At 45.7% G+C, this 16,851-nt stretch overlaps 4 protein-coding genes across 4 annotated transcripts; 2 read left to right on the top strand and 2 right to left on the bottom strand.

Annotated features, from left to right (window-relative positions):
* The first annotated feature begins 345 nt into the window (after positions 1-345).
* On the top strand, positions 346-3,498 carry F4813DRAFT_199898 (DNA repair protein). Its single transcript, XM_049239538.1, has 2 exons — positions 346-616; positions 682-3,498. The coding sequence occupies exons 1-2, from the start codon at positions 569-571 to the stop codon at positions 3,442-3,444; spliced, it is 2,811 nt and encodes a 936-aa protein (XP_049096640.1). The 5' UTR covers positions 346-568; the 3' UTR covers positions 3,445-3,498.
* A 310-nt stretch (positions 3,499-3,808) lies between these two features.
* On the bottom strand, positions 3,809-4,137 carry F4813DRAFT_392427 (uncharacterized protein; the record flags this gene model as incomplete). The annotated part of the gene is made up of 2 exons (XM_049247282.1): positions 3,809-4,045; positions 4,117-4,137. The coding sequence occupies 2 exons, from the start codon at positions 4,135-4,137 to the stop codon at positions 3,809-3,811; spliced, it is 258 nt and encodes an 85-aa protein (XP_049096639.1).
* A 3,028-nt stretch (positions 4,138-7,165) lies between these two features.
* F4813DRAFT_392426 (uncharacterized protein) lies at positions 7,166-7,900 on the bottom strand (the record flags this gene model as incomplete). The annotated part of the gene is made up of 2 exons (XM_049247281.1): positions 7,166-7,441; positions 7,499-7,900. The coding sequence occupies 2 exons, from the start codon at positions 7,898-7,900 to the stop codon at positions 7,166-7,168; spliced, it is 678 nt and encodes a 225-aa protein (XP_049096638.1).
* Positions 7,901-16,273: 8,373 nt separating this feature from the next.
* F4813DRAFT_369833 (uncharacterized protein) lies at positions 16,274-16,665 on the top strand. The gene has a single exon (XM_049244467.1). It carries the CDS (start codon positions 16,298-16,300, stop codon positions 16,514-16,516), a length of 219 nt encoding a protein of 72 aa, XP_049096637.1. The 5' UTR covers positions 16,274-16,297; the 3' UTR covers positions 16,517-16,665.
* The last annotated feature ends 186 nt before the right edge of the window (positions 16,666-16,851 follow it).

Below are 16,851 nucleotides of genomic sequence, written 5' to 3'. Positions count from 1 at the left end.
AATCGTTGTATGTAGGTAGTAGTAAATAAGAATCTAAAAAGTGTAGAGCCTTCTTTTGGATCTAGAATCGCTTTTATACCTCTTACATACCTACCTCCTTAGGTACTTATAGACGACTTAGGCATTCCTAAGCTCTTGGTGGTGTAACCGTCTTTCGATCGAGATGACGTACTTTAGGTTAGGTAGCCTTTTACATAGAACTTAATGGCCCGCAATTGCCCGTGACCCGGCGTCACAGCGGCGGCAGGTGATTCGCAACCCCGGATTTGCTAAAGCGCGACTGCAGGTGGCCTGTCTTAAGAGGTAGGTACATACATTAGGTGCCTAATTGATACCTATGTACATATTACATAAATGAAGAATCCCAAATATCTAGCTCCAAATTCTATGATGCTTACTAGACTTCTACCATAGACGCAAACACTTACGTACCACTTACCTCACATTATCACATTATACATGTACGACATCGACTCTCGTAATAGAATGATGTCGTATGCGAATATGCACGAGGTCCCTTGAATCCAATCCGTCGCGCTTCTCCCCTTCCATCTAAGACGTGCCCCGCATGTCTGCGAATAATGCTCCTCAACCGGTGAAGCTTTCACTGCCTCTTGTATGATTTTCTAGTCTTTATTGTTATGTTATAATTAGTGGTTTGCTTAATTTTATTTCAACTAGGAATACCAACAGCACCTCTTCCAAGAGCTCCGCGCCGAAGATGAACTCGTCGTTATTGCCAAAGGCCTCGGCCTTATGCGCCTCGTTACCAATTTGCTACACAGCTACGACGCCGCCGGAAATAATCTGATAATAGTCGTAGGCGCCGAAGAGAGGGAAAATGCCTGGATCGGGGAGGCTCTCGCCGAGTCTGCTGCTATCAGCATGGCTCCTAAGGCTAGAGGTCTAACCGTAGTAAATACCGACTTCACCAGCGTCGCAGCCAGGGAGAAGATGTACGCGAAAGGCGGCATCTATAGCATTACCTCCCGAATCCTAGTTGTCGACCTATTGACGAGTCTCCTCGACCCAGGCATCATCACTGGCCTGATTGTCTTACATGCTGATAAAGTGATAGCTACCTCCCTCGAGGCTTTCATTCTCCGCGTATACCGTCAAAAGAATAAGGATGGTTTTCTAAAAGCATTCTCCGATAACCCGGATCCCTTCACCGTCGGCTTTTCACCACTAGCCACGATGATGAGGAATTTATTCCTTCGGAAGACATCGCTATGGCCTCGATTCCACATGACAGTTGCGGATTCCCTCGAGGGCAAGAAGAAAGCAGAGGTTATTGAACTTGAAATACCTATGACAGACGCTATGCGGGACATCCAAACGGCGATCATGGAGTGCGTCGAGGTCAGTATCCACGAGCTAAAGAAGGGTAATTCGGGATTAGAGATGGACGATTGGAATCTTGACAGCGCGTTGCTAAAGAATTTCGACGTTATGGTTAGGCGGCAATTGGATCCGAACTGGCACAGAGTCAGCTGGAAAACGAAGCAGATTGTTAGCGATCTAACAGTACTTCGCGGTCTACTGCACTCGGTCCTAGCTCTTGATTGTGTGTCTTTCCTACAACATCTGGATACTATCCATGCTGCTCATTCCCCTCAGCCCGGATCTACAAGGCAAACCCAGTCTCCGTGGTTATTCCTTGATGCTGCACATACCATCTTCGAAACCGCCAAGCGGAGAGTATATGCTAGCAATGCGAAAGCTAATGCGAAATCGTCCATCGACTCTCTCCGCCCAGTACTGGAGGAGCAACCGAAGTGGGCTCTACTCGCAGAAATTCTAGAGGAGATTGACAGAGACCTGTACTTTGAACCCCCAATGAGAGATGACTCTAATGGAACCATCCTTATTATGTGTTCCGATGAAGCGACGACCCGCCAACTCCGGGATTATCTTCAAATGATGCACGTTGAGCCGAAGACCGAGCATGACACAAATCAGAATAAGGCGGAGCATAAAGCTTCTGCTGCGTTCATGATGCGGAGAAGACTTCGAAGCTATTTAAATTGGAAGAGGGAATTCGCGCAAGTTAGTAATGCCTTATTTACTGAAAACCAAAGGGCTCTTGAGGGAGCTGTCGATCCACGGATAGCCCAGGGTGCCTACAAAGGAAGGGCACCAGCGAACAAGAGACGCCGAGTACGCGGCGGTGGCAGTGTGGGAACAGCACCCGGTAGGACAGCAAACGGGAGTGTAGCCCAGTACTTCGAGAAGCCCAACGAAGTTGCTGACCTCATGGACGAGATTCGGATTACAGGGGAAGAAGCAAACCAAAAAGCAGATATCGTAGCTGATCCGCTAGAGGATATGGATGATTACTTTGAGCTTTACGAGATGCAGGATCTTGTCGTAGTGCACGCATATGACGGCGATCAGGATGAACATATTCTCGAAGAAGTCAAGCCTCGATACATAATCATGTACGAACCAGACGCCGCATTCATACGCCGGATCGAAGTTTATCGGTCATCACATAACGATAGGAACGTTAGAGTGTATTTTATGTTTTACGGCCAGTCGGTCGAAGAGCAACGATATCTTGCTACGGTCCGACGAGAGAAAGACTCGTTCACTAGACTTATCAAAGAACGCGCCAGCATGTCTGTCGTTATGACTGTTGATTCGCAGGGTGTCGAAGATCCGCAGGAGGCGTTCTTAAGGACAGTCAATACTCGAATAGCCGGTGGGGGTCGGTTGGCAGCCACAGCGGAACCTCCAAGGGTTGTTGTTGATGTCCGAGAGTTCCGCTCATCGCTCCCGTCCCTTCTTCACGGGCGTAGCATGGTAATCGTACCCTGCATGCTCACAGTCGGCGACTATATTCTCTCGCCAACTATATGTGTCGAACGTAAGTCTATTAGCGATTTAATCAGCTCGTTCAAAGACGGACGACTCTACAGCCAAGCCGAGGCAATGTTTCAGCACTACAAAAACCCTATGCTATTAATCGAGTTCGACCAGAACAAATCGTTCACGCTTGAGCCATTCGCAGATTTGTCGGGCAACCTAAAGTCGGTTAACCCTAATGAGGTACCGTCGGATCTTCAGTCCAAAATCGTGCTTCTCACTCTCGCGTTCCCAAAACTGAGAATTATTTGGAGTAGTAGTCCATATCAAACCGCCGAGATCTTTGAGGGCTTGAAAACGCAACAGGAAGAACCAGACCCCGTAGCAGCTGTCCGAGCAGGTTTAGATAAAGACATGAAAGCAGAGGATCAAGTGTTCAATCTCGAGCCACACGAGATGCTAGGAGTGGTGCCAGGCGTCAACCCGAAGAACTTGAAGAACCTGACCCTAGAAGTAGAGAATGTTCGTGAAGTAGCCAATATGACTGAGACTGAACTTAACCCGCTAATCGGAAAAGAAGCCGCAAGGCAGGTATACGGGTTCTTTAACCGGAATCTAATCGATATAGATGATTGAGACCACAAATAAACAAGTCCTTAATATTTCATCTAGTACATTACAATAAAGATTTTTAAGTGCTATGTAGTGTAATGCAGTGACTTGAATGGCAATTTTATTTATGAGGATGTTGTGACAATTCCATCACCCCGTCTCCGTATAAAACAAAAACATCAGGAGACTAAGTACAGTACTCAAGAAAGTAGAAAATAGGGTATCGTAATGCTCATTTGATCGTGATAACTCTGGAAAGCCCCGATTCTCGTTAACCAACGCTCCACTCATCATCACCGCCCAACTAGCCCATATGAAACGAAACGAATTACTCGAATTCAATTTTCCACGCTCTCGCTCTCCCTCCTTCAGCGAATCACCACCTCCTCTAGATGCGGCTCGTGGTGGTGGCATGGCTACGTCGGCCCCAGCCGCTGCGCCGCGTACCGGTAGACATACCGCCGCCTGTCTTGTGCCGGTGGCCGCCGCAGTAGCCGCAGGTCAGGAAGCTGACGAGAATGCCGAAGAAGGACACGATTCCGTTGATGATGGCTACGAGGATGCTACCGATGCCTGACACGATGGCCATGATGACGTTTCCGATGGTGCGGAAGATGGATTGAACCTGTCGTGGCACTTGTTAGTCTATCTATAGTTGTGGATAGAGTGGTATAGTTGTGGCAAGGTAGAACTTACGCAAGATACTACGGCACCCATGTTGACGGTTTAGGTTGATTTGATAGGTCGAGTGTAGTTTTGGGTAGGTAGGTTATATTGGTTTAAGACTGTTGTAGTGTGTGGATAGTAAAGCGTAGAGTTTGCGCTTGCTGTTTTTCTGGGTATTGGAAATGTTCTGGATCACAAGTTGTGAACTTAGTTGCAGCTGTAAAAGAGGGAGTGACGACTTATATACGAACTAGGTCACATTATATGTATGGGCAGAGCATCATGCCGTTGCCAAGGAAAGCCTGGGCATCGAACTTCTCGAGGAGAATACAGCAATGTTAGGTCATAGAGTTGCAAGTAAGCCCCAATGAGATCATCCCTTAAAGCCTGCGTTCATATCAACAGCATATTAAAGATGGCTAATCGCCATAACATTACAGGGGCATATATCGGGTCACGGCACGGTAACTAGAGGCATATGTGATTTCTATCCAGCTTTGTAGATCTCCAATAATAATTACGTGCATGGAAAACCCATCTTTGACAGATCTGGTCCTCGTGGGTTGATTTGTATAAAGAAGTAGACGTCACAACGACATTATGTACCTAAAGGATAGCCCCGCTCGCCGTCATCGTGATCTAAACTTCAGAAAGGGGGCCATTCTTCGTCTAATTTGCCTATGCTGCGAATCACAGCCGCGCCGGTGTAAATGGTCCGGCAAGACTTAAAATTAAGCCTCAAGGATTCGACAGACAAACGGTGGGCAAAAATGATGCTGTCATAGATATGTGGCTTGCCTCTGATATCCTTCCTAAAGAGGAAACAAAGAGCGCCACGGAAGCGGGGCTAATATCGTCGATGGGGCTTGACGTATATCTGCGTATAACAAGTGCCTAATGCCCAAAGCCAAAAACCTGTTTGATTTCTTAGAAGGGAATGGTTTGACACACGGGATGACGTACTTTTGGTAAGATGCGCCTGGAACCCTTGCCTGGATCTTTTCCAACCCGTGACCAATAAGCGGGAATACTCCCTCGTGTTGGCGCCTCCTAGCCCCAGCGTCGTCATCGTATTATGTGCCCAGGAAACAAAGCGGAACTATGTAACTACTATGTAACTATGTGAATTCCATACTTCCAATAATATCCAGGCCCTTAGTATAACTAGATTTGCTAAATTTATAAGATAGAGTCAATAACAGGCTTGATCCTGTTCCATGCCACCCTTAGTCTAACATAGAATACGCCACAATATACTACCCAGAAAAATATATATGACGGGGCCCCTCCCCCCAATGCTGTAGAATTTTCTCTTTTTCCTCTTATCCATGCTTTGCCACGCAGGTAGCTTCACCCCCCATCTCCGCGGGGAGGTCGGGCAAGTCGCTGCCTCTCCTCAGGGTGCGGACTACCACCCTGACAGGATGAAACTGAGTTGCAGATAACCCTCCTATTTTCATGCAGACGAGCAAACTCGCATCCCGCCGACCGCGGTTACTGGTTCACACTTACAGCTGCAGTTGATGCGCCCCTCGATCGACAATTTATTGTCTCGAGGTAGGTCGCTCGCTCGCTGGCCTCGCCTATGCCATTGTTTGACGTGACGATGAGAGCATACCGGTCGAGTAATGGAAGCATTGCTCTTGATATCTTCGACTCGCTCACTCGCATGGCTATGTCTTCGAACATCTACATACCGACTACCTTCTCCGTCACCTATCCGCGCTAGATGAGCAAATCCCGGTTGCACACGGCTCCTCCAATCGAGACGGACAGAGCTTCTCGAAGTTGTGTGTGCGCTGCTGCCGATGACGATACGATCCATCGTGACGAAAGCTGGAGTCTGCGTGTGCGAATTTCCGTCCGCTAGCCTTCCCGGTCGAACCCGTCTCGGGTTCTCGGTAGAAGAACTGTTGTTGATCGACTTTCCCCGCCGACTCGCTTACCGCGATGTAGTCCACCGCCTCGCCGGCCCCCTTTTGATTGATACTTTTGAGTACTATCTCTTGGAGACGTTGCCGTGTCCTAGTGATTGCTGTCGCGTGGAGGGTAAAGAGAAAGGGCTCGGTGTGGCCTTTCTAGTTTTTACGGGTGTTCTCTTATCTGGGGAAGTATGGCAGCGCAAGCCTAGTACCAGTCCTATTCCTTCATTATCCGGTTAGTGCGTCTTAGCCCGTGTGGACAAACTAGATTGCTATATCGCAATTACGAGTAGACGTTCCACGAGGATGCTGGACGGTACTGGGTCGATAATCTTCTAACAGACCTTCACAACATCACATATCTTACCTCCATCGTATACCATCTCCCGGCCCTTCTTAAGCATACCGAAAGGTGCTTTGGCGTGCGCTATTAGCACTAGAGGTCAAAGCTTACACGAGTCCAAGTTAGTTTCCTTACGGACATCTCGCCCGACATGACACCCGTTGTCAAGATCAAAATATATCCTCATGTGCTACAACCACACCAGGGAACAATTCAATATACACCATGCAATGGCTGGCTGCAAATCTACCTATGGAATGCTTGGAAATCTCGTCATGGGGACTGTGAAGGGTTTTAGAACGTTGCCATATTTAATCGTTATTTCTCGCATAATAGTGTAGAGAAAATAAATCTGGTTTTCCATATGCCGTGCTTGACAGAATCACCATACTTGAAATAATAGTTTGGCTAAGATGAGTTATTAGCCTTAGACAACCATGGACTTGTTCAAGTCGCTTATTTTATCCGAGCCTCACAGCAGTGCTACAAATTGCGTATATTGCAGTAGGTTAATCTAAACTGAAGGTAAAGTTAAAGGGATATATATTAGTTCCATGGCTAGAGAATTGACTATAATAGTCCTATCGTAAAACATAAACCCGAGTATATAGAAAACGCTGAAAGCATGGATGGAACGCAGGTATAATAGGCCGTATTAACAATTGTTCTAAATCACAATAAGGACGTACATGAGTCGTCCAGCAGTTCTTGGAGAGCCCCAAGCTGCTTTGCCAAAATTTGGGGCATATTAAGAGAACTTGAAGTTCTTCTTTCCCGGCACGGTTTTGCAAGTTTCTTAACCAAGCCAGCTAGTTTAGAAAGTGCCTCGGGCACCACTCTTCTCATCGATATCGCGGTACCGTTCACGCTCCTTCCGGTCCTTCAATAAACAGGCGATAGACATAATTAGGACGACGTCGATGCCGACCATACCAAACATAGCTGTGAAAATGTTGTCCACGAACGTGTTTCCGAACGAGTTTAAAGGGGCAGCGCATCCTCGCAAAAGGGCGGCAGCGGCGGGGCTGGGGCAAGTCGCATCGGTAACGAAAGCAGGGGAAGTACTGTTGTTAAAGCCGCAGCAAGTGAACTAGGAACAGAGTTAGCCTAACCTATCAAGTGAGAAAATGTAGCTATGGTTACTAACAGCCGTCTGCATAAGGTCTTGCACTTGAGGTGGTTGCGAAAGCCAGATCTCGAGGAATGCTTCCTTCATCTTCAAAGTGAGGACCCATAGCTCCACGCCGATAGACATAGTGAAAACGGCATCGACCACGATCATGTAGACAGCCAGCTTCAACCAACCCCTGCTATTCGTTGCTAACGCTGGAAGTGTAACTAAGAAGGTAACAAAAATGAAGACAGCGTTGACGATCCCGGCTGTAAAAGGAAACCTTTGGTATAGTAAGTCTCGAGCTGCTTGGTTTCCTTCCGTCGGCGTATCGAAGCACGTTTGCTGGACGATGACAGAAAACCCCAACATAATAGCCCCCATGGCCACGAACAATACGTCCATGGTCACGAAGGTCGCAAGCACCTTGTTCACCATCTTGACTTATCGCGAAGCGGTTGTCCCTAAAAAATTTAGCTGTGGAAATACACGGCTAGTATTCCCGTCTCCTAGTACGCAAAGGTACTTCCTCCTTCTATTCCCCCCCAATACGAGTAGTTTTTTTTCGAGGTGTTATTGACGACCGGCGTCTCGTATAGTAAAATTTGGCTGTCGTGAGCGACGAACGAGTGTGTGGCAAAAATAGCGAAAGAATGATAATATTCAAAGATCGGCTTAGAGCGTAGCGCGACAGCACTTACACCTTGACCAGCAATCCGAAAAAAGGAGAAAAGAAGATAGCGAAGCGAAAGTAGCAATTATGAAAAAAGGAGTAAAGTGAAAATAATACGATGCATAGCACGGACTATTGGAGAATAGAAGGGAGTTAAGCGCCGGGCTTGTTGAAAACTAAACTAAAACGCTACCGGTTTTTTTCCTCGGATGGCTCCGAAATGGGAGAAACGTGCGAAGCCAAGCGGCAGGGCAAGGGGATTAAGAATGGGATACGAAGAGAAAAGACACGCAACGGCCTGCCTGGATTAACAAAAAACGAAAATGAAAGCTGAACAAAAATACCATGCCACCAGGGCTCAGCCTACTATGAGTTTAGAAAGGAGGGAAATTAGAAAGCTTGAAGTAAAGGCGATGATGTTTGATCTCTTACTCCTGGTGTTTTAGATTTGTATAGGGTAGAAGGAGAACAGGGGACAGCCCTGTGTCAAAGCTGGTGCACGTACCATATGATGGCTCGTGTTGTGAATTACACACAGCCTGTCACAAGATGAAATCGACTGTTGGCCAATTAGAAGAGAGATTTCGTAAACGCCAGACTGACTAAGGAGAGAATCGAATGATATCGGTCTGAGGCTCTGACAGTATCCTATAGCATGAACTTACCTATGTATACGCCAAGATATGTATACGTACACACTTATCTTATTGATGGCTTCTATGATAGGTATACCTAGTTCTTCAGGTTCGTCAAAACTTGCCTTTTGCCTTCGATGTCCTATGTAAAATACCCTATTGTTGCTCTCAAGAAACATCCTGTCCAAGGCTAAGTTCGAATCTCTTGTGAGCGACATGAGTGTTTATCTCCAAGTTATCTCCAAGTTTTAAATTATCTTTAATGTTCTCCTAACTACCTAGTTATTCGAAACATGAAGATTCCTCCGACGTATATACTCACACAAAACGGAGGAATACAAAATATGATTCGAAGGTCCTTAGATGTTCCATGCGTCTCGAGTTGATGATGCGGCTTTGCCGCACACCCTGTTGCACATCATCCGCATGTAACCCATAAATTTCGATCAGATGCTGAGGATCTTCAAACATGAACTAGCCATGGTTCGCACGTTAAAATAGAATCGTCTAGACAGCATGTGGCAGTTTCTAGATGCGGCTTGTCTGGCGATCTTGGTAGGTAAGGGAAAGACAATATTAAGATTGATTAGTTCCTCACACTAGAGAAACACGCCACGATCCTTCTCGACTCGAACCCCTCTATAAATTTATCTCTTACCTACTACTAACGCGCCTTTACCAGTAATTAAGAGAAGGCCTACACAATTCCTTAGGTGATGACGCGAGACACTGACTCGGATAGGACGCAGTTTCCTCATATGACCACCTATCTAACTTATACATAGTGCTCTGACACCAACAGCACCGCTATCGTGTTGTTTGCCTGGTCGTACCAATGCTATTCAGAAACAGGTCGCAAGGCTTTCTCTATTACCTCTCATGTTACCATCATGAGGAAAAATGTAGTATGCGTTGCCACTACAGAACCGCAATCTGGAAGGCAAGCGGAGCGGAGATTGGCTGCCTGCGAACGGTTGCGACGGCAGCCAGCATGCCGGAGGGGGGTAGGAATGCCATCAGCCATGAGCGGGAGCGGGAGTAGGAGTAGGAGTGAACGATGACTCTCGGAAGACGACTCGATGCAACCCCATCCCGAAAACTCGGTACCTCGTACGGAAAGTACTGCATTAGGCGTAAGACCCCAGGCATGCAACCGGCTAAGACATTGGGCTCCCTGTGTCTCTGATCGAGCAAGAAAAAGGCCGCGCGGGTAATTACAATCATGCCGTGGTATTCTGGTGACGATATTCTGATGTCACCAAGGTGGTGCTAGACCATATTGCCGTAAATCCCGCTTCCCGCAGCAGCGCCGTTCCAGACTTTGGATGCTGGGCGATCCTTCATGGTGACTTCTCCCGGTGCCGTGGTTCACGCTCTTCGACTATCGGGCGAGGCACCAGAGTCAGAGTATCATTCGGATGTGAAGACACGACCAATTGGTATTCACGATGCGTCTTAGTGGCGCAGAAGGGTGACATTTATCGAATTGCCACAGCGCTTATAGGCAGTAGTATTGAATGTGATAGTTTACAACCAGAGCCTCTTCGCCAAAAGTCTACCTAATAACTGTTTTTCTAACATCGGGATAGGTAACGAAGTATATTCCCTAGATTTGCTGGCTCTTCATGGCTGTCAGCTAAATAGCCTGGAGCGGTATACCTTCTAGGAAAACCATAGTCGTTGACATTGCCTTTTACATATCTTTTCTATCCGTCTAACTACTAACCTACCTAGCTAATCGTAAAGAAATTTGTTGGATTTACAGACATTGGTTAACTCGAGTTGATAAACTTTGATCCTTCATAAGTCAAAAGTTCCTACGGACAAATTCATTCCATCCAAGATTGAAGCCCCCGATCGCATCGATCACATAGTAGTTCCGGGGTCGCGCTGTAGATCGTATTTCTTGCGAATGGCGTTGCTAGAAGAATATTTAGCGATTTCCTTTTTCGGATTGTTTTTAACTACGGTCCGAGTCCCAATCTACCACCGGGGACTTTCACAATGAACAGAGTATTACATCGTTAGGCTTGGTACGCAGCAGGCTACATAGCCTACTACTATGTAGTCCTGATCGTTCGTTACTACGCGACCTGGGAGACATACAAGATAGTGTGAAGCCAAGCAGGGCATGGCAAGGGTAAGAAAACGCAGATCGGCCTTCTCCAATTTCTCATCAATCCTACGAAGCCACGCTGCGTGCAAGGAGCTTTGAACCCCAACCTCTCAAGAATAATGGAGTGGCTTAATAAGTGGAACGATGATTTGCTTGGACCCTAGCACAACTTAACAAGGCCTTGGCGGTCTTGGGCAGGCAAAAGATCGTGCCGAACCGCATAAAAAAGGAAAAGTCGTTTACTACCTACCCGCGGGGCCGTCATGATCAATCTGGATGCCTCGTGGGAGAAGAGATTGGCGCTTTTCCATTTCTTGATCGGGAGCAGCTATCAGTTCTCTAAACTGACGACATCTCATCTCTCATCTTGGTCCTTCTCCTGTCGATTGTATACTACGAATGGACATCCGATAGGTACATTATGGAGAGCCTGGAGAGCCTGGAACGTACCAGTCCCATCAGCATAACATACACCTACCTCTACGTACCTAACTTAGCAATCTCTCATCTCGATAAACCCGAATTAAACGCCCGTCCTTTGAATGGTCCGCATGTAATGGTACCTTTTCTTCCCGACACTACTACGACGGATTTTTCCTTCTACTTCTCTCGCTCCAGGGTCTGCTGCTCTATGCTTCGCCCATTGAATGGATAGAACCAACACAGGACGTATCATTATCCCCGCTTTTTCCATCTCAACGTTACGGCCCTAATGTTGAAGCTCCATAACGGGGCACATGGTGCAATCGCGTTATTAGAGACTAGCGAGGATGTTCGCGTTCTCAGCGGACCCCTACGAGATGACCTCCCAGATGACCTCCTAGGCCTCCCATTCACGTAACGAGTCTGGGAGTAAACGGTCCTACAATGTAGGACATTACGTTGTGCTGAAGAGTCATCCCATGGGTGTAAACCCAGATGTTAGGCATCCACCTCTAGATGAGTAAAATGAAATGGCATTTCATCCTCGGTGTCTTTGGTGCATGTCCGAGGGCAATTAAGTCTGTGCAAGACATACATACAATGCTTGGATGCTGGATGCATCGGTATAACATCAAGTCAGGCTGGTACGCTGTAAGAGATGAACCAATCATAGCAACTCCGGCTTTAAGAGCGATACTCTCCGAGGGCGTCTTTATTGCTTATCTGGTTACGTCGACGGCTTTGTCTCTTCTATCTTCCTTGTCTCATCATTAGGAACATTTGTAAAGAATGGAATTCAATTCTAAAGATAGCCTTGACGGCATTTGAATCGAAACATGAAAATTCTACATACATTACCTATCTAACCTAGACAGCTGCTAACGTACGGACTTAATCAAGATGAAAACGTCAAGACCATCCCATCCACTACCAACGTGCTGGATTGGATTCCCGATATGGTCAACTCCAAAATGGTCGAACGGCCTTCATTTCATTGGAACGGAGGCAAGATGCGACTCTGAACCCCTGCTCGCCCCTCATGCATGGGGGAGTGTGCCCGCATTGTTCCTACACTCTACAAGAGAACCATCCATCAGATCCGTGAGGCGCTGCACTGTGCGAGTCTCAGAATGATGAGAGTGGAGAGCTTGCCAGATGGCAGAGTTAAACATGTACACTACAAGACAGCTGTGTGATCTATTCTCGAAGATGTATGTAAAGATGTATGCAACTGTATCAACCTAGGTTAGAACGTAGACATTCCACGCGGCGTTAAGGATAAATCCCCATTAGGATTCTTCGGCGACAACATCACATCCTCACAACTGGTTTTCTACTTACGAATTACCTAAGCCCATAAGGACATCTCACATCTCCGTAAGGCTTAAGGCTTAGGGCTTATTAGTGTAAGACGTCTTTAATCAGAACCGAGGTCTTCTTTGGTTACGCGAAGTAGCACAACGACAAGAACAAGGCCATACGTAGGCCATACGTATTGCTTTCTTCCCACTTCTTACTTCAGGTATACGGTATACCTCTAAAATAATAATACGTGTGCTAAGACAGCATGCTTGTGTTGCTTTTTTCCCGCCCCGTAAGCACTAAGAGCCTGTCAAAATTGCGGTTCGGCTGTCAACTCGCTGTCAGGGTCCCCTACAATACCAGTTAGTGTAGAAGCGGTCAGCGGGCTCCAGCTTTGCTGACTATCTTCACCACTAATATTCCATTACAAAGGCATTACTATATAGACCATGTAAACCTGCAGCAATATATAGTAATGAAATCCATGTTTTCTTCTTGCCCAGCTAACCTAGCTACTTACTTTCATATGTAGCTATTGCATAGTATGCATGTTAATCACCAGCCAGCGGGCTTCCGGTCGGACTGCTGTGCCGCTGACGCAAATGCAAAACTAGCAAGGCTTATGGGAATCCTGGAGGCGCCAGCTCTTATGGCTCATATGGTGGAATTACGTCCACATACACTACGTACATATTAGTAGATGACAGATTCACGAGCATTCGTAATCGGGCGCTCTTCAGGGGGCCTGCGCATGGCGTGTCTAGCGTCAGTACAATACATAGAATACCTGCAGAAGTTAATGGTTAATGCAGTACAATACGACATGCATCGAGTAGGGTCCTGGCAGCCTGGCAGCCTGGCAAGCTGCTCTGTTATGCAACTCTATCATGTATTGTACTTTTGACTTTTGACTCGTTCGCCAGCTCGCACTGTTAAGGACCAACATTTTTACCTAGGTAAATTCCAACACTTCAAGACAAATTGTGACCAGTGTCATTATCTACCACCTCATCCGGGAATTGATATACCTATCACAACCCATCTTAAAAGCTTATTTTCACTTTGTATCCTACTTTCCAAATCCCGACGGCATATCTTAGGCTTCATTGGTGTATCCTGCTTACTAGGAAATTTTCATAGCCACTAATCAAACCAATAAGTATCCGATAGTCGCCGATTACTAGCTCTAATATGCAACAATGAGATGTATGTATCTCGAACCGAACTACTTTGACCTCGGGACATTTAACAAGATACATTTAACAAAATACATCAACCCCAACCGGCTGTAGCCACCCTTTCTCAACGACGGCGAAACCGATGCAAACTGGGAGCCTATGGCTACGCGCCCGTTCTTGATGACTATTTGGTGTATCGACAAATAAATTGTCAGTAGTACGGGAAAACCGGATATCCAGGATGAGGTGGCCAGATATTCTCTAAGAACGGCGTTGCGCATCACATTAGTTAATGACAGCTCAACTTGGCAACGAGTCACTCGACTCAAATACATCCAACCGGACAAATAAAAGATTAATACAGGTTTTACCCTATTATAATAACCTTTCAACCGAATCCTACCAATTTAAGATGTCTCATTTGACTGCTAAGTTGCCAAGCGGCTCAAAACCAACTTACACGTGGTAGAATTATACATCTTAGATGTGAATAATAAATAGTATGTTGTTTTATCACATTTCGCTATGATATCGCAAAATACGCATAAAATGTATTCATGTTGTCAATAATGGGAGAACATACGTAAAATGAAGAGCGGTACTTACAAAGACATTTGGTATAGGTTATGATCCAAATTCTTTATGCCACCATTCCAACGTATATTAGACAATACAATAACAATACAATATACACCGATACATCAGTCTCTGCTATCATTACAAATATATCACCTACTTGTTGAATCCTAACCTGCATCAAGTCTTGACTATTACGTAGGTAAACACGTACCCCGCAACGCTTATTTAACTTCAAGTATGCGTCTTATGAGGACAAGGAGTATCATATGCCATCTGTTGATTACTACGGTTTACTTTGCTAGCCTTTCATTGCTTTTAAATACCTAGGCACTCACTCGAAAACGCAAACGGATGAACTAATAATGTTTCTCTATGTCTTAATAATTCAACCCATCTGGAGTTAATATGATTCATGTATCTAGTACTCAAGGTACTTTTGAACGTGTTTAGCATTCGACAATAAAATATATCCCACGTGTATTAATAGTATTTATTTTTCTCTTACACATGCTTTTAAATGTTCTTAACGTACTTAGCAGTTACCGTTCTACTGGGTTAAATGGTAATATTAATTTAAAAGCTCTCTACGTCGAATATATCCTTCAGACCTAATAACTGGTACCGTCATTTTTATTTCATTAAGAGCCCTGTGCTTAACGCGGATCCTCTTAAGCGGGAAGATAGGATGCTATAATGATGATGGTGATTTCTCTTAATACTAGATGATTCGCATCGAAATGCTTAAGCTACCTAAGCACCTAAGGAATAGATGTTGCTTATCCTACCTAATATATAGCTTCTAAAATAAATGTTAAGCTACATATTGAAAATAGGTCACTTATACACATCATAAAGCTAGAATTGAGTTGAAACTCTCGAAGCTTCACATAAGGAACTGGAGACATATCGTCGAATAAGATGTTAAGCACAGTGCCGAATTCGGCAAGTACCTGATTTAGCTTTGCGATCCCAAGTTTGGCAGGTGGCAGGTAGCAACTTGCTTAGGTGGGGGGAAGAAGGAGCGCTACAATTAATAATAATAAGACCGCGCGTAGCGTCTTCGGTACGTACAGTCGTAGGGAACCCAGGTATGTACATGTAGGTAGAGAGCCCCATTATGGTCCACATCAGTTGGTGGACCCGAGCGTTCTGCGGAAATTTCTGCACCGTTATTTTAGGAGCTACCAGCCTGCATGCGTTCCCCCCTTCGGTAAGCCATGTCACTTGCTTGATGATTTGATTGGCCAGATGCCTCATCCTTTACTTCAGTAAAATACTCTGGTCCAAACTCACAAAGCAATAGTCTCCACCATCCATCCATTACTCGACCGCGCCAGTCTGATTGTCCAGGCAGCCCAGTGAGATATAGGTACTTAGGCTATCTAGTACCAGGTCACACCGATAGCTTCAGCATCATTACACTATCTTACGTACCTCTAATTGTACCTATTTATCTACCTACCTAGGTACATGCCTTTCACCCCGTGGGGTATGCAGACAAGCGAAGCAAGCAACCGCGCATTAATATGGTAACTGTTCATCTAGTGTCCCTAAGGTCCCTCTAGACGTACTAGGTGCACCAGTCCTTACAATAGTATTATTATTATTATTATTATTATTATCATTATTATTATTGTTGTTGTTGTTGTTGTTGTTGTTGTTATTATCAACCCACCCGAGGCAGCGAGGGTTGTTGCTACTTTATTAGAAAGTCGAGTGGTATCGCCAGCACTAGCTCTGCACTAAAGCACAGAGGTAGCTAGTTTGGTCATAAGCCAGGTAAGTGATTGGTCTGATTAGAGAGGCACCTCCACGATTAGATAGAGCTAGCAGGGCTCCTCTAGCATTGGGCTGGGGGTGAGAGCAGGGGAACGAGGGGGAAAGCACCAACGGTCCTACTGCTGGTGCAGGCTGGTACAGTCTGGTGCTATGAACTGTATGATCAGAGCAAAAAGAGTGGAAAATCACGACCCGCCACCTGGTGGCCCATGCCCCCGCAGCTTCTATCTTTTTTTTCTTTTTAAACAGTGCGGCCTTGACCACGCAAAAGCCCGTGTGCTACCACCTCGCTATCCTCTTTTCAATCATCCCGCATTCACCTTTCCTGATCAATCAATCAGACCAAGCTTGATACTGGCAACGTTTTGATCTTTTCTCACAGGGGAAGTTTAACTCCAAAAGCGTACTGTTTGACAATCGCCGAGCCTCCCTTTTCAGAATCCCCTTGACTTTATTTGCATCAGCCCGCAAAGCACCGACCATCATCTAGTTGGTTGTCAATCACTTTTTTTTTTTTTCGAGGTTCGCGCCCACTACCAATTGAGATTTAACTATTATTTTTTAAAGCTACACTTTTTTAAATTGTTTGTTTTGGGCAATTGACTAACATTTTCCACCTACCTTAGCAGGCAAACATACCAAAACTTGACCAACCTATTGACGAATACTTTCCAAGCTTACCACCCGACCGGTGTACCGAGAGA

Source organism: Daldinia decipiens, assembly GCF_022478715.1.
Source record: "Daldinia decipiens strain CBS 113046 unplaced genomic scaffold F4813scaffold_35, whole genome shotgun sequence".
Classification (NCBI taxonomy): domain Eukaryota; kingdom Fungi; phylum Ascomycota; class Sordariomycetes; order Xylariales; family Hypoxylaceae; genus Daldinia; species Daldinia decipiens.
The sequence above is the reverse complement of the archived record's forward strand: the minus strand, read 5'-3'. Positions and strand labels throughout refer to the sequence as shown.